A 25,828-nucleotide genomic window follows, 5' to 3' on the forward strand; every position below is an offset into this window, starting at 1 on the left:
GTCCTGTATATTATTGACAAAACCCCACGACCTGCTCTGGCAGCCTGTCTGCATTGCTCAGAAAACTTCATATCTGACTGCACAATTACTCCCAGATTCCCCATGTTCTCCCACCCTAAGTGTAGTACCACACAGTTGGTACGTTCCTCTGGGTTATTTCTACCCATATGCAGTACTTTGCATTTGTCAATGTTAAACTTCAGTTGCCACTTCTCAGCACATCTGCCCAAATTGTCTAGATCCTGCTGCAGTAGCACACTGCCATTACTGTCATTAACAACCCTGCCAACCTTTGTATCATCTGCAAACTTCGACACTAAGCCTGTTATACCTTCATCAATATCATTAATAAATATACAAAACAACAGTGGACCCAACACCGAACCCTGTGAGACTCCACTAATAACATTAGTCCACGAAGAGCAGCACCCATTGATTACCACCCTCTGTCTTCTCCCACTCAACCATCCTTTTATCCATTGTAGCAACTTACCCTTAATACCATTCTGCCCCAATTTGTACAGTAGTCTTCGATGCATAACAGTGTCAAAAGCTTTCCTGAAATCCAAGTATATGATATCAAAATTATTTTTTGCATCCAGTGCCTTTATAACCACATCATAATATCCAATCAAATTTGTCAGACAAGACTTTCCCTTAACAAACTCATGCTGTGTCTGAATTATTGCTGCAGTCTTGTCTAGATGATCCTGCAATGCATCTTTAACCAGTGACTCCATTATTTTACCCGGAACAGAAGTTAAACTAACTGGTCTGTAATTACTCATGTCACCCTTCGATTCCCCTTTGTGAATTGAGGATACATTTGCACATCTCCAGTCCGTGGGGACTTCCCCTGAGTCCAAGGATGCTCTCATAATTATAGCTAAATGTTTGCTTACTTCCTCCTCCAATATAACTGGACAGATCCCATCACCCCAGGTGCCCTTCCTATGTTCAACTTCAACAATTTCTCCTCCACTCTGCTCTCAGTTATTGCAAATACAATTTGAGAACTGCTACTACCATTTTATGAAACACATTGAATGTTTGACTGATATCAGTGTTACAGTGACCAGCTTCTTAACACCTGATTTTATTTAATTTAATTTCAAAAACAAGATTCTTTCTCCTACATTCCTTAGAATACCAAGAGTATCATGTCATTGTACTTCATTTTCTTAGATATGGCTAAGGGATAACAAAGGTTAAAAAGAGAACAATGCCACTGTAATGGTATTCAGCTACATACTATAATGAAAACTGGAAGTGACTGGTGAGCTGCATTGCACCCCCCCCACCATAGCAAATGTATGGACTACTTCCACTGGTTTATCAATATAAAATTTAACTGAGAAGAAATACAGCTGTGGCTATACAAAGTTTAGTTCCCTTGAAAATAATGTTAGCTGTAATGAATAGTTTCATATCAACATCTGGAGCATTAAACAGTTCTCATGCAATAAATGATATATATATGTGTAAATAGAGGTAGAAATTCACTTCATGTGGAGAATTCAAAAAGATACTTAAATACTATAATGAGAAACATTACTTGTGAATTCACACCACAAAAAAAAAAAAAAAGTAGTACAATATTCTACACTAAATGCCAGCCACATATATCAGAATTTCATTTCTCTATACACACTGTATAGTAGTCTGTTGCCAGTGTAATGTTATAAAAAAAATTCTGGATGACCTATTTGAATTTCAATAACATTACAGCATTTCATTGTATAAAATGTCAGGTGCCTAATAAGTGAATAATGTAACTAATAATGAAATATCTGATATGCAATCACCAGAAAGTAAGCAGGGGTGTATGGCAGGATAGCTGGATAGCAGGGATGTATTAAGCTTATGAATTAAGCCAGCAGGCACAATGCAAACAAATTAGCATCTACAAAACCACAACTTCATAAAACAAACTTGAGATTATTTTTGTTATTGCAACAAATTTTTGTTAGTTATAAGTACCAATTTTTGTAACAATATTAATTTGCCTTTACTATAACCAATACTTCAATATACTTTTACTTCATATATTTTAATGCTTCATAAAGTTTTAAGGTGAGTTTTGTAAAAGTGTATAAAGTTGGCTCGAGTACAGATAGATTTTGTTATTAAAATAATTTCTGACAAATGGTAATATGTTAGAATATTTATTTTTTTAAATATTTCATTGTGCATTTTTGAATTTTAGACATGTTATTAAAGTATGGTCTCCTTACTTTTAACAAAATAAATAAAAAAGAATGAAAGAAAAAAGCTTTTTATATATTATTTGTAAAAAAAAACTTTTAATTCTCTCAGAAAAAAGTAAAATCTGATAAGTTGAGTAATGAGTCCCAAAAGGATGTTGCATGAAGTTCTGAAGAACAGGCATGAAAGAGTTATCCAGATGGAACAGATTAAACATGAGGGTAGCATATTCAGGTGAAGGTTTCTGTGAGAGAGCACTGTGAGGGGCAAGGCAAAAACTGGTAAGAATAACTGGAGAGAGAGAGAAAGATAGCAGAAATGAAGTTGCATTGCTGAAAATAAAATACAAGTGTACATTCAAAAATGTAACATAAAATGTTAAGGGGATATACAGACAATGAAGTAAAGATAAAAGGAAGAGTTAGAAATGGCAGTTTAGTTTTAGGTTTTGCACTGAGGCTGAAGCAACTAAGGCTATGAGAAATCAGCATATTGTGACTGTATAATTACATATATTGTACAACTAGTTTGTCTGTTTTGCAGGATAAACAATCTGAAAAAATAATCATGCTACCCTTGCCCAAGAAACACCTGCCATGTGAAAAAGTCCACAAGCTTGCCTATCTAAATGGAACCCAAACTCAGCCCTAGCAAATTTTTCCACATGGTGTAGAAGTACACCATGTGGAAAATTTATCACCCTACTACAGCAAAGGCTACAAAAGACAAATTAGTGGATGGAAGGTATATCACTCAAAGTAAAACATATAAATGAACAACACAAATTAGAAATATAACCCTCTAGCAAAAAGCTGTTTATGGGTGTCTTAAAGGAGAAATATATAGATAATAACTAAAAATGCCACAGAGTAAGTACAATCAATCAGGAACGTTACAGGCAATATGCAATTGAGAGGGGGAAAAATGGATGTAATATACAAAAATTCAGGTGAAGCTTCTCAAAAGTGATGTCCTCTGCATTGCGCAAACAATGGAAAAGAATGCTGAGTGGTAGACACAAAAATAGTCTGAAATTAAGTTGCCAGAAAGCCTGAACCTTTTTATTATTTTATTCAAATGATAATTTTTCACAAAGATATGTCAATCTTTGTGAAAAATATTTCATTTGAAATTTCACTGGAATAAAATCAAGTTTTATTTCGATGAAATTTAAACTGAGCAAGTCACTCATAAATGGCTCATTAATAATGGAAGGCACAAAAGTATAAACTTTCCAAGAAAGAGAATGCTTTCTTATGAAAGCTGGAAAATTTAATGTTAGTATTAGTAGTAGCAAATCATGCAAGGAAGCAAGCTTATTCAGCCAAAAAAAAAAAAAAAAACTAACAACAATAACAACAAAAAATATATATAGTTATATCCAATAATCAAAAATTACATAATTTTTAAATAAGATATTAGATTTAGTGTATTTACTTTTCAATAATACATTATGTGAACAACATAATTTCCATGTCTTAACTTGAACAGGCAATCAACAGCATATTAATACAGAGATGAAATTAAACTTACTTCCAAGTGTATTTATGTTATCTGCACTACCAAATCTATTTTTAATAAGACGTGCAAACTCACGAGGCTTGGTTTTTACAGTTCTGAAAATAACATTTACAAATATCAGATAAAGTTGCATAAAATTATTTTGAATACATTACCATATATTTACAGCAATAGAGAAAAATTAAAATGCCAAACTATAAAATTTAAACAGAGAAACTTAAAAGACAGAAAAATGAAATTAATTTAACTAAATTAGAATAGGGATAACCTGTATAAAAGAAAGAAAAGCATGGAATGCAAGAAAAATGCAAACAAACTGTGTGCTCTCCATATCAATGTACACTATAAATGTAAATTAAACACGATGCAATCAAAACAACAATAATGATTAAAAAATTTAATACAATTGCACCACATAAAATTTACATAATATATATTTTAAGGAAGCAATGCCACACTTCATGCTGTCAAATTTGCATTGAATTAAAACTTAAAATGTTACTAATGAGACACAAGAATATGAAACAAAAGGAGAAAATACATGTATATTGCTCTTATAAAGTAGTATACAGATATCCTTTAGTAAGCTATATTTACATCTGAATAGATATATTAGAACTTGAATGAGATATACATATGAGACAGAAGTGCCAATAATACATCAGCTCATATAAATTGTATGGCTTTTTACATTGATATTTCTAGATACATTTTGTACATAGTATTATTTTACATATGAAAGTTTCATAACTGATGCATATGGATTTCTATATTTAATCAACTTTTTCCAGAACAGAATGAAACTTGTCTGCGTTTATAACAAGCATGATGCAAAAGTGGATATAATATATTTACAGTAAAATCTCACTAATTTGGATTGCCTTCTTTTTTTATGTATGTATTTTATTTATGCAAAAGGAAACCTTTCCTAAACAACAATTTAATAAGGCACCTTTGGCTGATAGAATCTATCCAATTATAATGAAAGAAGTATCAAGTGAGATAAGCAAATCTTTAGCCATAAGTATGAGAGCATCCTCAGATTCAGGGAAGGTCCTCACATGCCAGAGAAATGGGCAAGAGTCAGTGATTAAAGTAGTGGGCTGAGAAGTGGTAATTGATGTTTATTATTGAAAAATCAACTAAGAAATACTGTTCAAGGTTTAGGCTTAAATCCCATTCAGGATGTCAAATGACTAACGAGACTCGTGGCAGAAAAGAAAAATGCATGGGATGCGTATAAATTATCAGGTGACACAGAAGCCTATGATAGATATATCGTGGTCTGATTTTTTTTTTTTTTTTTTTTTGGTAGCTGTTGGCGCATCGGCATCTGTGGCCATAATGCACTTCCCAAGGTTTTTGCAGTACTTCGATCCAAGCCCGAGGCAGGATTCGAACCCACGACCTTTGGGTTGCCAGGCAGGTACTTTGCCCACCCGGCTAGCCCGGTCGGCATCGTGGTCTGAAATCAAGTCACAATGGAGGTTAGGCTGGCAAAGGCAGATTATGAGAAAGCTTTGACAAAGGATGTAAAGAAAAACAGCACAGATTTCTTTACTTATGTAAATTCTAGAAGGAAGGAGATGAATCAGATTGGTCCACTTGATATAGATGGTCGACTGTTGATGATCCTGCTCAGGTAGCTGACAAACTGATGAGTATATTGCATCTATATTCACATGAGGAGTTATTCAGGGAAGAGAGTGCCAGAAATTTATAAAACTGTAACAAGGTGCTTAATGATTTTGTAATAACTGAGAGCAAAGTGGAGGAGGAATTGTTGAAGTTAAACATAAAAAAGGTACCTGGGGTGGATGAGATCTATCCAATTATATTAAAGTAGGCAGCAAAGGAAGTAAACAAACCCTTAACTATAATTATGAGAGCTTCCTTGGACTCAGGGGAGGTCCGTATGGACTGGAGATGTGCAAACGTGTTCTCAAATCACAAAGGGGATCAAAGGGTAACATGAAAAATTACAGACCTGTTAGCTTAACTTCTGTTTCAGGGAAAATAATGGAGGCACTGGTTAAAGACGCACTGCAGGATCATGTAGACAAGACTGCAGTTATAGGTGAAACACAACATGGGTTTGTTAAGAAGAAGTCTTGTCTGACCAATCTGATTGGATACTACGTGATCACAAAGCAAATGGATGCAAAAAATAATTTTGATATCATATACTTGGATTTTAGGAAAGCTTTTGATACAGTTGCAAATTAGCATTAGCTTTAGTAGAGGCATATGATGCAAGAAAGCAAGCTTATGCAGGATCAGCTAAAAAAACAAACAAACTTCCACTTCACCCCTCCGTTCGTTCAAAATACCTGTCCAGCTGAGCCTTAAATTTGTTCAGGTTATCAACTTCCACAACAAGGGATGGAAGTCTGTTCCACCAACCAACTACCCACTGGCTACAGGCAAATTTCTGCACATCTATCCTACATCTGTCTTTCCTCAGTTTGAATTTATGCCCTCTCAGGTGATTATTCTGAGCAAGAGGAAGAATCCCATCGGCATTGAGCATGCTCAAACCATTCAAGGCTTTCTTTACCTCTATCAGATCACCTCGCCGGTGCCTAGTCTCCAGACACTGTAATTTGCAAAACTTAAGCCTTTCTTCATAACAGCAACCCTTTGTTCCATTCATTAATCTTGTTGCCCATCTCTGTACTCGTTCCAGCAGCTCTACATCCTTCTTGAAATGAGGCCTCCAGACCTGTATACAGTACTCATTGCCTTATACAAGGGAATAATCACCTCCTTATCCCTGCTAGAAAAATTCCTGTATATCATTGACAAGACACCATGAGCTACTCTTGCAGCCCGTCTGCACCGCTCAGAGAACTTCATATCTGCCTGCACAATTACCCCCAGGTCCTTTTCATTCTCTACCACTCAGTGTAGTACCACCGAGTTAATACGTTACTCTGGGGATGCTGTTTCCCATATGTAGTACTTTACATTTGTCAATGTTAAACTTCATTTGCCACCTCTCAGCCCATCTGCTCAACCTTTCCAGATCCTGTTGCAGCAGCATAGCGTCAGTAGTGTCCTTAACAACCCTGCCAACCTTTGTATCGTCTGCAAACTTGGACATTAAGCTTGATATACCATCATCAATATTATTTATAAATACAGAAAACAATAATGGACCCAATACTGAACCCTGAGGGACTCCACTAATAACATTAGTCCACAATGAGCAGTGTCCATTGATTACCACTCTCTGTCTTCTCCCCCTCAACCACCCCTTTATCCATAGCAGCAATTTGCCTCCAATGTCACACTGCTCCAATTTGTGCAGCAGTCTTCCATGTGCAACAGTATCAAAAGCCTTTCTAAGATCCAAGTATATAATATCAGAGTTATTCCCTGCATCCAGCTCTTTTGTGACTGCATCATAGTATCCAATCAAATTGGTCAGGCAAGACTTCCCCTTAACAAAACCATGCTGTGTCCGAGCTATAACTGAAGTCTTGTCTAGATGATCCTGTAGTGCTTCTTTAACCAGTGCCTCCATTAATTTTCCTGGAACAGAAGTTAAACTCACATCTCTATAATTACTTGTGTCAGCCTTTGATCCTCCTTTGTGAATTGGGGTCACATTTGCACTTCTCAAGTCTATGGGTACCTTTTTTTTTTTTTTTTTTTTTTATGAGAACCCCAAACACGAGAGGTATTATAACCTATAGTACTTAGTACCGTGCTTGGGTTGGAGGTTGAGAAGACGAAAGAAGATATTTGTTGATATTGGACTTGAACTTCTGTAGATTGTAATTTTCAGGAAATATGTATGAAGGAAGGTTGTTCCAGAAAACGGCAGTTGAATGAATAAATGAGGAAGATGAAAAGTTGGTTCTGTGGGTTTGAAGTTGGACAGTAAATGGATGTTGGCTGGTGGCGGCACGTGTTCGGACTGTTTTGAAAGAGAGAGCGGGAATTATAGAAGCCAATTCAGAAGAACAGTGCCCATGGAAGTATCTGTAGAAGAGGCATGCAGCAGAAACAGTGCGTCTATGAGACAGCGAGTGGAGAGACTCTGTTAGAGATGAATCATTAATTAACCTAACTGCCCTCTTCTGAATGGAATCAAGAAGCCTGAGAGAGGTTTTGGGGGCACCACCCCAGATGTGGGAACAATATTCCATGGCAGAGCGGATTTGCGATTTATACAGAGTGAGCAGCTGTTTGGGAGAAAAGTAACGCCGAGAGCGAAAGAGAAAACCAAGTTTTTTAGATGCAGAGGAAGCAATATTTGTAATGTGCTTGTGCCAAGAGAGATTAGAAGTCAGGGTAATCCCCAAAAGAGATATATCATTTTGCCTAGAAATCGGAATGTCACTAAAGATAAGCATAGGAGCAGAAGAATCCTTTTTGCGAGATATAAGACAAGATTGAGTTTTAGAAGGGTTGAAATCAACTAAGTTGTCTTTGCCCCACTGGAGAATTACCTGAAGATCGGCATTTAAGGAATTGGCAGCAGATTTTTGAGAACTTGAAGCTGATTCAGCTGGACAAGGTTTCTCAAAATGGAAAGTTGAATGCAATGTGCTATCATCGGCAAAACTATGGATAGGATTTCCAGTCAATGGAAGAAGGTCATTGATATACAAGAGGAAAAGAGTGGGGGAAAGAACTGAACCTTGGGGGACACCGGCATTAGTGGAGAAGTTAGAAGACAGAGAGCCATCTACCATCACCCTCAGTGAGCGATCAGAGAGAAAACTGGATAACCAATTACTAAAAACAGTTGGCAAACCATAAGATGGAAGCTTGTTTAGAAGACCTTTATGCCAAACACGATCAAAAGCCTTTGAGATGTCAAGAGCAACTACTTGTGTTTCACCGAACCTTTCCATTGAATTAGTCCATAAATGGGTAACATAAGCCAGAATATCACCAGTGGATCGACACTGACGGAATCCATACTGGCGATCGTTGATCAGACGGAAGGTTTCTAGGTAGTTTAAGAGTTGGCGGTTAATTGATTTCTCCATTACTTTAGAAAGAGTAGAAGTAATAGCAATGGGACGATAATTGGATGGGAGGGATTTGTCACCCTTTTTAGGAACTGGCTGGATATGAGCAAATTTCCAAGCAGAAGGAAAAACACCTTTGGAATAAGAAAGTGAAAAAAGGCGGCAAAGAATAGGAGTAAGTTCAGGAGCACAGGTTTTGAGAACAACTGGAGAAATACCATCAGGACCTGGAGCTTTCTTAGCATCAAGATTCATCAAAATCCTTCTGATATCCTTTTGACGGAAGACCACAGGAGGCATTGAATGGAGCGTGTTAGGAATGGTGGGAGGTGTTTTACCAAGATCATTAATACATGAGCTCAAAGAAAAATGGGATGCTAGCAGGTAAGCTTTATCCTTGGCTGAAGTGACAACAGAACCATCTGGTTTGGACAGAGGTGGGAGCAGAGATGGGCAAAAGTTGCGGCCAATAGCTTTGGCAAGAGACCAGAATGCTCGGCTACCATTAGGGCAAGAAGCAAGTTTTCTACTCTTAGCCTGTTCAAACTCTAGTTTGGACTGATTAATAACTGCTTTACAATTGTTACGAGCTTTGGTGTAGGCAGAAAATGAAACTGAAGAATTAGAAACAAGCCAATTACGATATGCAACGTTCTTCTCTTGGACAGCCTTAGCACATTTATTGGAAAACCAAGGTTTAGATAAAGGACGAGATTTTAAAGTGGAGTGTGGGATAAAGGATTCCATTCCTGCAAGAATAATTTCACTGACACGATCTGAGCAAACGTTGACATCAGAAGTTTTGAAACAGTAATCAGACCAAGGAAAAGAAGAAAAGAAGTCTCGCAGGTCATCCCATTTTGCATTCTTGTAATGCCAAACAATACGAGGTTGGGAATAGCCATGAGATAAAGGTTCCATTGGAGAAGAGGCAATCACCAAGTTGTGATCTGAAGTGCCTAAAGGACCTCTCACTTCAACCTTGTACTTAGAAGGGTTGTTTGTGAGAAAAAGATCAAGCGTATTGGCTGTATGATTAGGATTGTCTGGTATTCTTGTAGGTAAATGAACAATCTGTGCTAGGTCATTAGTAATTGCAAAAGCCTCAGCATCACGACCTGCTGGGTCGGTGTGACTAGAAAACTGAAGCCAGCTGGAGTTGTGAACGTTAAAATCACCAAGGAAAATTACCTCACTGTTAGGAAAGTTGGACTGGAGAAAGTCAAGTTGCAAAGAGAGGAAGTCAAAGAGCTCCAAGTGATTAGTGGAGTTGGGAGAACGGTAGAGACAACAGATGAATTTTATACAATGAGGTAGAGAGATTTTAAGCCAGAGAAGATCAAAGAGAGGAGATTCCAAATTGCCAAGTCTCTGACAGGGAATATCAGAACGGACATATGCACAAGTACCTCCTTTGAGGCGAAAGGAATCATACAGCAAATAATTTGGACATCTGAGATAAGCAGTAGTTGAATCAACTGATAACTGAGATTCAGTCAGAAAAAGTACATGGGGTTTGGAAGACTGCAAGTGGAAATGGACATCGTTGAGATTAGAATTGAGACCACGTATATTTGTGAAATGAATTAGGAAGTCCTTGGGAGGTTTAGATCTTTTCGCAGATAAGCTTGCTCTATTATTTTGACAATTCATGGTGTATTCAATAGTAAGAAAAAGTGGGTGGGACATGCTGTATGAAGTAATGAAATTTTTGGATATGGCGTACATGTGGTAAGAATATACCCAGATCCTTGACATAACGTGGCCTCGACAATGCTCCCCACATACACACTACTCGGACTCCCTCCAGTCACTATCTGGCAGAGTAGAGGTAGCAAGATTATACACTAGCTGATCCGGAAGCTTCCTAGAGAGTTACCAATAGGTTCAGTCCGGTGTACTAACTAGCGGCCGGCCTGCGAACACCGTTTTAGAGCTGTACCCTCGAAATGTAAGGAATATTGGATCTCGCCACGACATTCATCATAACCTCAAAAATCATCAATCATACTGCATGATGGAAGAGATAGGGAAGGGTTGGCCGGAACTTAGCTCTAGAGACTAAACATGGGTTCCACCACTTCAAGCCTCCAATAAGCAAAGTGGTGGTATTTCACCGGTTGATGAGAGTCATCTACCACCTAGTACTGCCTGGTAACATAGAGGGGCGGCATTCCTCCATGTGGTGTGGGCGCCACACCTCGACCCCTGCTTACGTTGGTTCACACCTGGGTTGTCACCCACCATGTACTTGTGCATGAAGGTTATACCCAGGATTACTAACAGTCCCACCATCGTGAAGGTGCAAGCAGAGGATTTGGGCTGTCATAGACCGTCCGGACTTCGCCGAAATTGGGTCCACTTTGACTTGAGTGTCACCCGAATATCAGTTGCATCAGCGTTTTAGACTCCCAGGTAGCAAGAACAGCTTGTCTGGCATATCTGAGAGAATGTCTGTGACAACCTCAAGGACCAAAGGATCTCCCCAAGGACCTCCCCTGAGTCCAAGGAAACTCTCATAATTATGTCTATATAGGTTTGTTTACTTCCTTTGCTGCCTCCTTTAATATAACTGGATAGATCACATCCACCCCGGGTGCCTTTCTTGTGTTTATCTTCAACAATTTCTCCTCCACTTTACTCTCAGTTATTACAAGATTATCTAGCTTACTGCCAGAGTTGAATACACCTCTGGCATTCCCCTTCCTGAATAACTCCTCATGTGTGAATGTTGATGCAAAATATTCATTTAGTTTGTTAGCTATCTGAGCAGGATCATCAACAGTTGAACCATCAATATCAAGTGGACCAATCTGATTCATCCCCTTCCTTCTAGAGTTTACATAAGTAAAGAACTCTTTGCTGTTTTTCTTTGCATCCTTTGCCAAAAATTTCTCATAATCTGCCTTTGCCTGCCTAACCTCCTTTGTGACTTGGTTACAGACCAGCTTATATCTATCATAGGCTTCTGTCACGTGTTAATTTATATGTATCCCATGCATTTTTCTTCTCTGCCATGTGTCTCATTAGTTCATCTGACATTCATTTAGGCCTAAACCGTGAACAATATTTCTTAGTTGGTATGTAAAGCCTAGTAGCTTCCAAGATAAGTTCTTTGAATGCTTCCCATTTTGAATTTGCTGTTGGTAACATCATCAGTTGGTCCCACTGTATAGAATTTAAATACTGTCTTAGACCATCATAGCCACCTTTACAAAAGCAATAACCCTTCCCTTTACCCCTGATGGTAGTTACCGCTTTGAGTAAATCTCACTTCAGCACACAGTGATCACTGTCACCTAGTGGTTCCTTTATCTGCAGATTCTTAATGCATGAAGGATCACTACTGATAATCAAATCAAGAGTATTACTCCCTTTAGTTGCCTCCTGAACATGCTGCTGTAGAAAACAATCATCCAATAAATCCACAAAAGCCTTGCTAATGTGTGAGTGACCAAACCCACAAATTCCAGTCAATCCTTGGGAAATTAAAATCCCCCATTATAAGACTCTCTGATTTACTGGCCCACTCTATTTCGCTGTACAGTTTCTTATTATACTCATCAGAGTCATTAGGCCTATAGCACACTCCTACTCTCAATTTTGATCTTCCAATGCTTATGTCACACCCAACTGACTCGACACTGCACCGTCCAGCGATGTTGACTGGCTTCACTTGCTTGGATTTTATGTGTTTCTTAACTAATAGCATAACCCCTCCTCCCTTCCTGTCCTCTTGTCCTTTCTGCAGACGTTGTACTCCCCAAATTCCAGTTCTGCATTCCTTATATCTGTGTGACACCACGTCTCTGATTTCCCAACAATATCCACCTTTGATGCTTTGAGCAATACCTCAAATTCATCAAATTTATTTACCAAACTCCTAGCATTGGTATACACGCAAGTATACATGCACCTGTTCCTATTCTTAGCTACTCTAACACAACCCATGTGTTTACTTGTACCGCAATGACTCCCAGCAGTCTCTGAAATATCCTGCATCTTGTTTTCTCATTCCAATAGAAGCAGTACAAGAATCACCGTCACCTCTGCCTGTAGCTACTTTTAACCTTTTAGTCTGTGAATCCCCTCAAGCTAGCAGTTTTCCGACCCACCTAACACTGCCTCGATAGCATCAGCAAATATTCTTGCACCCTTTCTATTTAAGTGTATCCCATCCCTGTAGAAGCAGTCTCTCCTGTTAACAAGCACAGACCAGGCTGAAAAAAATTCTACCCCTTGAGCCTTGCACAATCTTTCCAGGGCCGAATTTATCAACAAGGCTCTCATCATATACTCCCTCCCATTGTGTCTGGGCAGAATTGCAGACACTTTCAAATTCAACCCTAATTCATGGCTTTTTTTCAACAGTGACTTGTACTTGTTAAGTAATTCTGCCGGTCTCCTACTCTTAATATCATTAGTGCCAACGTGTACAACTATATCACCTTTTGTGCCATTAAATTATGATATCCACTCTACGTCATCAACCTTTGCCCCTGGCAGATGGAAGACTACTGTACAAATTACAGCAGTATGGCATTAAGGGCAAATTGCTGCTATGGATAAAGGAATGGTTGAGTGGGAAAAGAGAGAGAGTGGTAACCTATGGACACTGCTCTTCATGGATTAATCTTATTAGTGGAGTCCCCCAGGGTTCTGTGTTGGGCCCATTATTGTTTTCTGCATTTATTAATGATATTGATGAAGGTATATTACGCTTAATGTCCAAGTATGCAGACTACACGAATGTTGGCAGGGTTGTTAATGACAGTAATGAGAGTACACCACTGCAACAAGATCTAGAAAAGTTGAGCAGATGGGCTGAGAGCTGGCAACTGAAGTTTAACATTGACAAATGTAAAGTACTACATATGGGTAGGATACTGCATAATGTACCAACTGTGTGGTACTGCACTCAGGGCAGTGGAGAATGAAAAATACCCGGAGGTAATTGTGCAGTCAGATATGAAGTTTTCTGAGCAGTGCAGACAGGAAGCAAGAGTAGCTCATGGTGTCTTGTCAGAATTACGGGAAGTTTTCTAGCAGGGATAAGGAGGTGATTATCCCTTTGTATAAGGCAATGGTCAGGAGACACCTTGAGTAATGTATACAGGTCAGAAGGCCTCATTTTAGGAAGGATGTAGAGCTGTTGGAACAAGTACAGAGAAGGGCAACAAGATTGGTGAATGGAACAAAGGGTTGCTTTTATGAAGAAAGGCTAAAGTTCTGAAAATTGCAGTTTCTGGAGACTAGGCAACTGCAAGGTGATCTGATTGAAGTGTATAAGGCATTGAATGGTTTGAGCAAGCCCAATGCTGATGGGATTCTTCCTCTTGCTCAGATTATTCTCCTGAATGTACATAAATTCAAATTGAGGAAAGACAGTTGTAGAATATACGTGCAGAAATTTGCCTATAGCCAGCATGTGGTTGATTGCTGGAACAAACTTCCATCTGTCGTTGTGGAAGTTGACAGTTAATAGCTTAAATAAATTCAAGGCAGAGCTAGACAAGTATCTGGAGTGAATGGATGGGGGAAATGGGAAGGGTTTTTTTTTTTTTTTAGCTGATGCTGTATAAGCTTGCTTTCTTGCATCATATTGCCTCTACTAATGCCTAATTCTAAATGCAAGGTGCTACATTTGACATCTGTCATGAAGTTCTCTCAGCACTGCGAATGGGATGGTGGTGGGATATATATGGGGCACTCAGGTTTAGAAGCCTCATTTGAAGAAGGATGGGAATCTGTTGGAACGGGTTCACAGAAGTGCAACAAGATTAGGCTGGGGTACAAAAGGATATTCTTACCAAGAAAGATATCAATCCTGTAAATTGAAAGGTCTGGAAATTAAGCATCTGTGAGGAAACCTGATTGAAGCGCTAAGATTTTTAAATGGTAAATAGTAAATTCTAATCACATTCTTACTCTTTTGGGATGATGCACACAAGAAGACATAAATTTATTTTGGAAAAGGTTGGTTGCAGGATAGATATATGAAAATTTGCTTTCAGCCACACAGAAATTGACTGGTGAAAAAAATTTCATGAAGTGTGTGGAAGTGGGAAGTTTGAATAAATTCCAAGAAGGCCTAGACAACTTATTAGAAGGAATGGGCAAATGATGTTGATAGTTTTTTAATTTATTTTGCTGATGCTCTACAAACTTCCATATATATTTTTGCCATTACAAACTAATACTAATACTGAGAGTGGGGAATATAATGTCATCCTAGTGATGACATTGCCTCCCTTTGTCTCACTGTCATAAGCTTATTACTAGGATATTGTGGTTCTGTATAACCTCCTATATAAACATAATTAACACAATATACAAGATTCAGTTCTATCAGTGTACAAGTGTAACAGTTACTCCAATGAATTTGGGTAAGTGTATTCTTATGTAACATATATTTATAAATTTGCCAAAGAACACAATCTAAAATTAATATTTCTATAATCTACTTGTATCTAGGCTATACTGTTTTATAAAATTAGACTTGTGTTTTCATTTATGCGATATCATATAAGTAATTTTCCAAAATAACTAAATAATATAACTGATTTCTCCCAGTAATTTATTAATCTGTATTTTTAAAATAATTTAAAACATAATTTCTAATTAATGTAAATTTTCAGAATTTCTTCCACATCCAATTTGTCATTTGCCTAACAATAGGATTTCACTTTGAATCCAGAAATGTCACAATTTGCATGTGAATGTTTAATGGTTTAGCATACGAAGTGTAAGACATTTGGTATCATCACAGGGTATAGGAAATAAAACTTAATTTTCATCACTAAAGGTGGTATGAATTAGCTCCTTTAATTTATTTAACTGTATTTTCACTTAAGGAATTTTCCAATCCATGTGAAGTAAGCAATAACTACACTTTATTGTATGAAATTGGCATATCACAAAGATATAAAATTACCCAACTTACTCAGCAGCTGTATGTGTTGCAGCAGTGAGACCAGAAAATCCTCCTTTCAAATTTCCAACAACTCCACTACAACAGACAGAAATATATATACAATCAAACATTAAAAAAAAGAGACTAGTCATTCAAAGTTACACTAACAGTTTTGCTAATTTAAGTATTTACAATGAATTTTTCAATAAATGATAAATTCCTTTACTTAATCATCTTAATTACTTAATAATCTAGTTTTAGTTTTTAGTTTCAATTCTTGCTGAGGCTAAAAATAAATATACATACAGGATCTCCTCGACTTACAGAAATTAAACTTTACGTAAGTTTTTGCTGGCCGGTGAAAACTGAAAAAAAAAATTGGGGAAACGTATTTTGCATCCTGTAGGAATAAATGGAGGTACTGTGAAAATATTGTAATGTGAACCCAATAGCATTTTTTTTTTTGTAATTCGTTCCAAGTCCTTGGAAGTTGAAAATTTCGCTATATTACTAAGCTATTTATTTCTTTAAAAGGTCATTTTTATAATGGAAATTGCACTACACTTTCATCGTTATCATACGTTCCCATTATAAGAATCAATTTTGAATGCCTTTGTGATATTTTTCTAAAGGACATTTCTGGAGGTCACGACTAAAAAACAATATGTACTTTCTGGCTTATTGGGCTTTTCTGTTAGTGCATCTAATTATAAATGGATAGTAAACTCGATCTTATTGCATTTGCTTTAATACCGATAACTGCAATTGTGTAGGGTTTTATGTTATTATTGGTGAAATGTGTTCCCCTTCACTGAAATCTTCAATCATATAAAAAACAAATTTTCAGAACTTCTCTTCATTTCTATTTATGTATTACAATGATGAAGAGAAAGGGACCAATGGAAAGTGCAAGTGCTGGCACTGCTAGGAAACGAAACAAAATTGAGTTAGAAATGAAGATGAAAATGATTAAGAAGTTTGTCATCTATTGCAAGGGAATTAAGTCTCGCTGCTTCAACAGTGAATACTATTTTAAAGGACAGTGCACGTATAAAAGAACATGTCAAAGAATCAACGCACTTAAGATCAATAGTGATTAAAAACAGCATTCAGGTGCTATATCGAAGATGGAACAGCTATTAATAATATCAATGGAAACTCAGATTCAGAAGCGAGTGCCCCTGAGTCTAATGACCATTCAAGCAAAAGCAACAAGTATTTATAAAGATATTAAGGATAAGTACAGCAAACCCCAACCGAAGTTCGCGGCAAGCAACAGGTGGTTTAATAGGGTCAAGCATCGCACTGGTTTCCACAACGTTAAAGTATGCAGTGAAGTCGCCAGTGCCGATTCTGCAGCTGCAGAGAAATTTTGTGATGTGTTGGAAAAAATTATTGATGAAGGCGGCTATTCAACGCAGCAAATTTTTAACGTTGACGAGACTGCTCTGTATTGGAAAAAGTTGGATCGAACATACATTGCCAAAGAGGAAAATACAGTGCCAGGTTTCAAGACTTCAAAAGATAGGGCCACACTCTTGCTTGGGGCTAATGCACAGGAGATTACAGATTAAAATCACTGCTTGTGTAACATTCTGGAAATCCTCGTGCATTTAAGGGCATCAATAAAGCCACCCTACCCATGCATTTCCGATCGAACCTGAGAGCATGGATACAATATCTCTCTTTGAGGTTTGGTTTAAATGCTGCTTCATTCCCAAGATTGAAAAATATTGCAAAGACAAAGACGTTCCTTTCAAGATTTCGCTTCTATTAGATAATGCTCCTGGACATCCTACGCATCTAGATAATTTCAATTCGAATGTGAGAGTCATAATTATACCGCCAAACACGACTTCACTCATCCAAGCACGCCTCCGTAGCCAGGTGGGAAGGAGCAGCAGTGCGTAGCACACGCTTCTTGATTAGACCGGGGTTCGAGCCCCTCACCACCAAATACGGAGGATGCGGAAAGGTCAGGGAATGACCACCGCATATTCCCGGAGCAATATGGCCTTAGTTGCTAATGCTCCTAAAAACCAAACAACAAACAAACAAACAACACTGATCCAACCTATGGATCAGGATGTTATTTCAAATTTAAAAGCATACTATTTATGCACAACATTTGCTCAGGCATTGTCTGCAGTAGACGATGAGAAAAACTTTACATTAAGAGAGGCTTTTGGAAATCTTACAATATTTACATTAATATTAAATATTAATAAGGCCTGGAAGGAAATTACTAAAAGTTGTTTAAATGGTGCATGGAAGAAAATATGCCCACGGCATGTAAAAGGCTTTGAAGGATTTGAAAAAGACAAATCATATGAAGAGGTTACAGATAAGATTGTTAAGGTTGCAGAGCTACTTCAGTTGGAGGTTGATGCCAAAGACATGGAGAAGTTAATAGAGGAAGAAGAGAAGGAATTATCTAATGAAGAACTATTGGCAGCGACAGTGAAAGAAGAAAATGCTGACAAAGCTCAAGATGAACCAAATGAGGAACCGAAATGCTTCATCACCAGAGAGAGATGGCAATGGTATCTCGTGAAATTGCATCGGCAATGGCGAGTTGTTGTTTGTTTGTTTATTTGTTTTTTAGGAGCATTAGCAACTAGGGCCATATTGCTCCGGGGATGTGCGGTGGTCATTCCCTGACCTTTCCACATCCTCCATATTTGGTGGACATGGGCTCGAACCCCGGTCTAATAAAGAAGTGTGTGCTACACACTGTTGCTCTTGCCCACCTGGCTACGGAGGCACCTGCAATGGCGAGGTTTGAAAAGATGGATCCTGACAGTGAATTATTCTTAAAAGTTAACAGAGGGGTGATTACTTGCTTGCTACAAAGAAATCTACTGTCCAGTCATCCATTAATATGTTCTTTCGTATGGTTGAGTGGCCGACCCCTGATAAATCTCCACAGTGGCATACTTATCAGCTGAAGATGTCAATTCTGGCAAAGATGCTTGAAAGGTAAAACTTACTGATGTTATGCCATCTCCTCTCTTTTTTGCAATTTTATAATTTTGAAATTTTTTTAAAATTGCAAGCTTTTGTAATTTTTTTCTGTGCATGAGATAAAAAATTGAATAAATACAATAAATAATTCTATTTACATGTTCGTCGAACATTTCTTTTTTGATTCAATCAATTCAGCAAGCACAGTTGCGAGTGCTGCACAAGCATGGGGGAAATTCCGACTTACGTAGCGTTCTGTGGAATGCAATCCTTATCTAAGTCAGGGAGTTCCTGTATTTGTTAATTTTTATAATTTTTTCTTGCAGATATCTGTAAAATCAATACTAGTTTCATTTTTGCCACTAATGTATATATATATATTTTCATTATTTTTACAAATAACATTAAAGTAGTCTATAATTATATAAAACTATACAATAACTGTTGAAAAAGATTCAACCTTTAGTCAACATATTATTTGATTTTGAACCTTGTACTTCATGTAAAAGTGACTTTTCCCTCTCTAAGAACTATCATTTGTACCATTCACTTTTGTAATAAAGCACAAAATGTACTTATTTTTTAGCAGTGATATTAAGTGAATCATTACAGTTGTGGGCCAATCATGAGTCTGGAACAGCTTTTTGAGAGAGAAGACAGAAACAGATGGCTTAAGCTTGGCATTAATGTTCTGAGTTTGTCAAAATAATACATAGTTACAGAAGTGTTTTAACAGTGCATGTGATATTTTTGATTTATTGTTTCATTCATCAAATGAATCGGTAATATATAGAATTAAATATCATAATAGCGAATTAATTCCAAAAATGATTAGCTTCAGCACACTAAATAAATAGCCTGACAAAAATATAAATATACACCAAAAATTCAGGACATCAGAAATGACCATATGCTGAAATTAATTCCTTTTTGTCATTTGTAATCTGGATTGGCAAATTGAAAATGAAATGCAAGTTCCTGAATCCAGATTAGCAGAAGTTCTCTTTTAAAAAAGAACAAGCTAAAAGAAAGAAAATAACATTTAGCAGTCGACTGTATAAGTTAGAAAAGCAAAAGTTCTATCTGTTGGATGTGCATTCTAAGGGCAGAAAGGAAAGAACTTTGTTTTAGTAAGTGAATCATCCCATATATTATTAAACATTCACATTACACTAAGGTGTAATGTGAATGTCTAATAATATATGGGATGATTATTTCATTTGTGGAATGGTTGTTTTATTTTAATTTTAATCTTTGTCACTGGGATCTGCCCCAGAAAAATAATCTTCTTCAAAGCATATATACTTGCACACTGACAAATGCATTTGAAGAAGCAGTCCTGAAGTGAATTCTTGATAAGCCTTTGGGAGCATTGTTATGACCACAGATTCTCAACCGTCTTTAATGTACCTATGCTACTTGAAAACTGCAGTTTTCTTCAAACACTTGTCTCCATAAACCTCTTACAGCCACTGCAGCACTTATATCACAATGAACACAGTAGTGAATAACAGTCTTCAAATATTTCATTATGCGACTAATAAAATAGTTCACACTAACAGCATGTAACTTAAGGCCACTTTGTAACTACCAAAAAAACATGCCAGAATTTTTAACTGTGTCAGATGTTCTTGGACATTTACTCTCCTGCCATTTGCCAGCAGTCTGCCAAAACTTTAGTTGTATGGTGGTGTTGATATTCCATGAATTAAATGATCAGCCTGCATATATACAAAGCATGATCAGAGGTCCAAGTAAAGTTTCAAGAATTTTCATTTAGACCATTATAACTGTTTACAAAAAATTACACATAGAACATAATTGAAAAAAAAAAAAAAAAAAAACTTTTTTAAAGTCCTTTTTCTGAAAGTTCCATGATTATATTTGCCATAATTATAGTTGCCATAACCTCTGCTTTACTGGAAAATTGTTGTCCTTTTAGTGAGTTCTTTAATTTGGGGGGGGGGGGGAATCACATGGTACTTGGGGTGCCTCCGTAGCCAGGTGGGCAGGAGCAGCAGTGCGTAGCACACGCTTCTTGATTAGACCGGGGTTCAAGCCTGTGACCACCAAATATGGAGGTTGTGGAAAGGTCAGGGAATGACCACTGCATATCCCCGGAGCAATATGGCCTTAGTTGCTAATGATCCTAAAAACCAAATAACAACAACAACAACAACATGGTACTTGGTCATGTGAATAACAAGGATGTTGTAAGACAGTGTTTGGAAAGGTAATCAGTTATTACTGCTACACAATGGGCAGGAGAATTGTAGTGAAGCAATTTCCAATTTTTTCTTGCTCACATATGAAGTCTCTTCCTTCAAATGCTTAATAATTTCTAAGCAGTCTTATTTAACAGTATGACTTTATGATATAAAATTCATAATGAATTACATGTTATAGTCAAACAATAATCAGCATAACTTTACCTTTGGGGACCTATCAGTCCTGATTTTTTTTTTTTCTTCTTCCTGGGAGACACAGGAAACTTTACTCATAGGACTGAGATTTTGTAAAGACATTATCACATTTTATCTGCTTTCATCATTGTTTTTAGAAATCCTGGTTTATTTTTGCAAATTTTAACTAATTCTTTTGTAAATTCAACTCTCATTTATATCAGATCTACTGTTAAAAAGATTACAAAACATCTTCCCAACAAAGATGTTTTGTAATCTTTTTATATTTAAAATACTGGATACAATATCTTGGCTGAAATATATATGAAAAAAATGACTGGAAAACCAGACTGACTAAATAAATTCATTTGTTGAATTTCCCCAGTTGAAATGCTATAACACAAACCATGCAAAATAAGATGACATCAATGATATCAAAATTAAAAATAATTTAACCAAATCCACTGTAGTTACACACACACTGGAATAATATAGCATAACACATAACAGAATATTAACAGAGAATGCTATACATTTAGCCACTCAAGTGGACCTCTTCATATCAATTTAACAAATACAGTCTAATGCCCAACTTAAATGCTATTCTTCCACTTATTTAAATGCTAGATAGCTCCTAAGGATTGATATTCTAACTTGAAAGGCTAAGTTTTCAATTTTTATTTGACAAATGGCTTGTTGTTGTTGTGGTGGTGTTTTCTGGTGCAAGGGCAACTTAGGTCATATTGTGCCTCCCAAATCAACTGGATTTACATATAATGTTATTGTTATTTTGATTTTAGGAACATTAGCAACTAAGGCCATATTGCTCCGAGATATGCGGTGGTCATTCCCTGACCTTTCCGCATCCTCCGTATTTGGTGGTGACGGGCTCGAACCCCGGTCTAATCAAGAAGCATGTGCTACGCACTGCTGCTCCTTCCCACCTGGCTACGGAGGCGCCTGGATTTACATATAAGAACTGCTTGTGCAGCAGTTAGAAATGATCATACATTTGAATTTGTTTTAAATAGAAAAAGAATTCAGAGAGATTTGCTTCTTTACCTATGGTGCTATTGAAAGACAGAGGTTGTTGTAGATCTGAAATGAAACTAAAAGCCATTCGTCAGACATTGTTGAACAAGCTACATTCAAGGAGTATATGTTTTACTGTAAGTGGTTGCAAGCAGTGCGCACACTGAGGACAAATGGCTCGAAGAGTGCTTCTAACATGGGAGATAAGCTCATCATTTGTTGATGTGGATTATATTTGTATAATCCATAATGACATTTTATCCATATTTAAAGTGTATACCATTCAAATATTGTAACTCTTGATAAAAACTTTTTTGCAATATGCTTTAAAAATGTATAATCGGTATGACCAATTTACGCTGGTCTGCTAGATATGAATGGTATAACAGTTGATGATCCTTTCAGGTTGCCAACAAACTGAATTGATATTTTGCATCTACATTCATACATGAGGAACTTTTTTGGGAATGGGGATGGCAAAAGTATATCAAATTACAAGGAGCTAATTAACTTTGTGACTGAGAGGACAGTGGAAGAAAAATTGCTGAAGCTAAATATAATAACACACCTGGGGCAGATAGTTTCTATCCAATTATACTGAGGAGGTAGCAAAAGAGGTCAGCAAACTTTTAGCCATAATTATGAGAGCATCCTTGGATTCAGGGTAGGTTCCTATAGAAATGTATCCCCAATTCAAAAAGGGGATCAAAGTGAATAATTACAGTCTGTAAGCCTGACTACTGTTCCAGGGAAAATAATCATCACTGTCTGAAAAATATAGTAGGATCATCTAGCCAGGAATGCAAAAACAAATACACAACTTGGTGCAACATAAGAATAAAAAGAGCAAAAACTTGAGTGAATACAGTATATAATAACTATTATGAATACTAAGCTCTATGAGCGAAGTGAATCCATGTGAACCAGAGACAGAAAAATAATTCTTAGAGTCATTATGAGGGAAGCCATGAGGGTGAAAAGCAGCTAGTATACATACTGCCACTCTAGATTTAAATTTAAATATTAAATACAAATAAAGTGAATAAAAGGAGTAGAATGTACAGGAACTAGCAAAAATATGTGCAGCCCATTTTGGTTTTAAATTATTCTTATCCTTTGCCCTTCTTTTTGATTTTTAAATTATTTATATTTAACAGTCTCTATACTTCTGCCTTACATTACTATCTTCGTTGCAATTACTGATATTACTATTATGTTCTGAGTTTAATATACATATATATAACCGATTAAATAAATTATTTTTTACCGAACTGTAGAGTTGCATATTGACATCAGGAGAGAATTGCAGTTAATTTATTGGATAGCATTACTTGTTATCTAATGTTAACATGTAACTCTGTGGCATAAGTGTAATAATCAATTGGCTAAAATGTATATTTGGAACACAATTACAGACCATTCATATTAATATAAACTAAGAGTGTGGCATATATATATGCACTCAAAAGATTTTGCTGAATTTTCTAACACTTACACAGGAAGACCTGTAATGCCTTCTTTAATATTGGCACCAACATCTCTATGAAAGAAAAGAAAAAAAAAAAAAAAAAAACGGAATATAACAGTAAGTCAAATAATAGAGATGTAAAGTATTATAAAAATTTATAATATATATATTAACAATTAAACTTTTGCTGATATACATTTCAAGCAACAAATGTTAAAAATGAGCCCAACAATCATGCAGCCCATGATACATATTACATGACAGTTAATTAACTTCTACCTGTTTCTTCTGGTATATCATTGAAAGCAATAATTCTGCATACTTTCTGCAAAAAAGAATCATTAACATAACATTCACAAAATTAGCAATACAAAAACAACATTTTAAAATACATGATGATTATAAAATAACTTTTCCAGTGTTTGGGGAGTTGTATTTAAAGTTCTTGTAAAGAGTTGAATTTTTGGAATATTACTATATTAAGCATGCACTCAAGATATCCAACATATAAACTAAGGATTCAGTTTGTGCTACCAGGTGGAGCACAACTGGATCCTTAGTTAACCAACTGACACTAAAAATGGAAACAAATGACTGTCAGAAAAATTTATTACCTGCTAAAACTTTACAACTTTCTTTTGATATGACCAGTGTTACCACACATTTCATACAGCTGATCACTGATGAAGCAGCTCATGAGAGCATTCTGCCTGGGAAATTTGTTGCCTCCTTAATTAAAGCCATTTTCAGTTCTGGTGCTATTGTGGGGATCTCTGTATAAAATGTGAACTTATGTATTACCATACCAAGAAATGTGGTCATAGGTATATGTGCTATCCAGCCACCATCCTATGTAGAAAGTCTCTAAGTTCCAAAAAGTTCTAAAATTCGAAAGTGCTGTTGCACAGGCAGATTCATGAGAATTGTCGGTATGTCTGAGCTGATACACATGCATGAGATACTTCTGCCACACAATATTTGTGGATAGGTATTTTCAGACCTAAGTAGTGAAGCTCATTTAATTGTTGATGCTTGACTGCAGTGTTTGAGGTTGATAAAATAAGGCCATGTCAGGAAACTGATTAATATTATTATAGCTTCGCTATCACTGATCATTTGCTTTGAACACAGTTGACAATTATATTTTTTGTTAATATCAGTCTCATTAACTAATGAGACTGATATTAACAAAAGTGCTTTATTGAAAAAATTATTAATTACACAACTTATCTCCTTCAAGGTTGTTCCCTTGAGCAGCTATAACGCTTCATGCATCTTGTCATGCCTTAAAGTATCTTTGGAAGTAATTTCTTGTGAGCCTTTTGAGAAACTCTGCTGTTAATTTCTTGTGGATATCCTCACTTGACTGGAAATGGGCTCCTTTGAGGGAATTTTTCAGTTTTAGAAATGGAAAAAAAATATATTTCACAGAGCACAATCAGGAGAGTACGGAGAGTGGTCAAGGACAAGAACTTACTGAACCTTATATCACATTGTGTGTATCATCATGTCTTGGTGTAGAATCCAATATTTTTTTCACAACTACATCTCTTATTTCTGAATTCTGTCTCTCAATTTCAACAACTAAAATTATACTAAAGAAAATTTGAAAGATCCAAAAGTAATTTAGCTGTATTGATCGTTACTGTTTTCCCCAGTATGAGCTATTACTGCTTACAGTACATGACCATCAATAGACTCGTGTATAATGAATAAAACTCAAAATGTTTTGTATGAAAATTTGTTATTATATTAAAAGGCAATGCAAATTGTCTAAAGTGGCACTGGCCAATTATTGTTAGTGAACAAATATTGCCTTAAATTTCACCATTCTAGCACTCTGATAGACTAATTAGAATCAAAACTAATCACATATATATTATCAAAATTTGACCACACACACACACTGCATGAGTGAACATTTAAGAATTTCATCACTGTCATCAATAATTCTTAATCACAGCATAATATATCTTACAATTAAAATAATATATGTAATCAATATATACTAACTTCAGTCCTTGTCCAACATCTCTTAACATTCCACGTGGCAACCCATGTAGTTCAAGATCTCGGATTCTCTTTTGATAATTTTCCAATTTCTTCTGTAACTGAGCAATTGTCTGGGCTGATTTCTGATTTTTTTTCTCAAAAACATTTTTAATCCTCTGTAACTGCTGTCTGTCAGCATTTGTGGCTAATTTAAGATATTCATTGACATTTTCTGAAATATATAAAAAACACTTCAGTGTTATTCTCTTATTAATAAGATAATTGCAATGAATGACTTATACACAGTTGACAAAACAATGGAAACAGCAGGGTAAATGGAATTATA

At 36.3% G+C, this 25,828-nt stretch overlaps 1 protein-coding gene across 3 annotated transcripts in view; it reads right to left on the reverse strand.

The window, feature by feature from the left end:
- LOC150075440 (transmembrane and coiled-coil domains protein 2-like) overlaps positions 1–25,828 on the reverse strand; it is a 155,949-nt gene that overhangs the window by 68,290 nt on the left and 61,831 nt on the right. For 2 of the 3 annotated variants that reach the window (XM_090389306.1, XM_090389305.1), the window contains exons 4-7: positions 25,504–25,714; positions 23,518–23,562; positions 15,655–15,720; positions 3,739–3,821 (exon numbers count right to left, since the gene is read on the reverse strand). In XM_090389306.1, the coding sequence (XP_090245432.1) occupies positions 3,739–3,821; positions 15,655–15,720; positions 23,518–23,562; positions 25,504–25,714 (405 nt within the window). The remainder of the gene's footprint in view (positions 1–3,738; positions 3,822–15,654; positions 15,721–23,517; positions 23,563–25,503; positions 25,715–25,828) is intronic. The other variant, XM_090389308.1, reaches the window with a different exon arrangement.

This window comes from Mastigoproctus giganteus, chromosome 14, assembly GCF_048544385.1.
Source record: "Mastigoproctus giganteus isolate SK-2022 chromosome 14, ASM4854438v1, whole genome shotgun sequence".
Lineage (NCBI taxonomy): Eukaryota > Metazoa > Arthropoda > Arachnida > Uropygi > Thelyphonidae > Mastigoproctus > Mastigoproctus giganteus.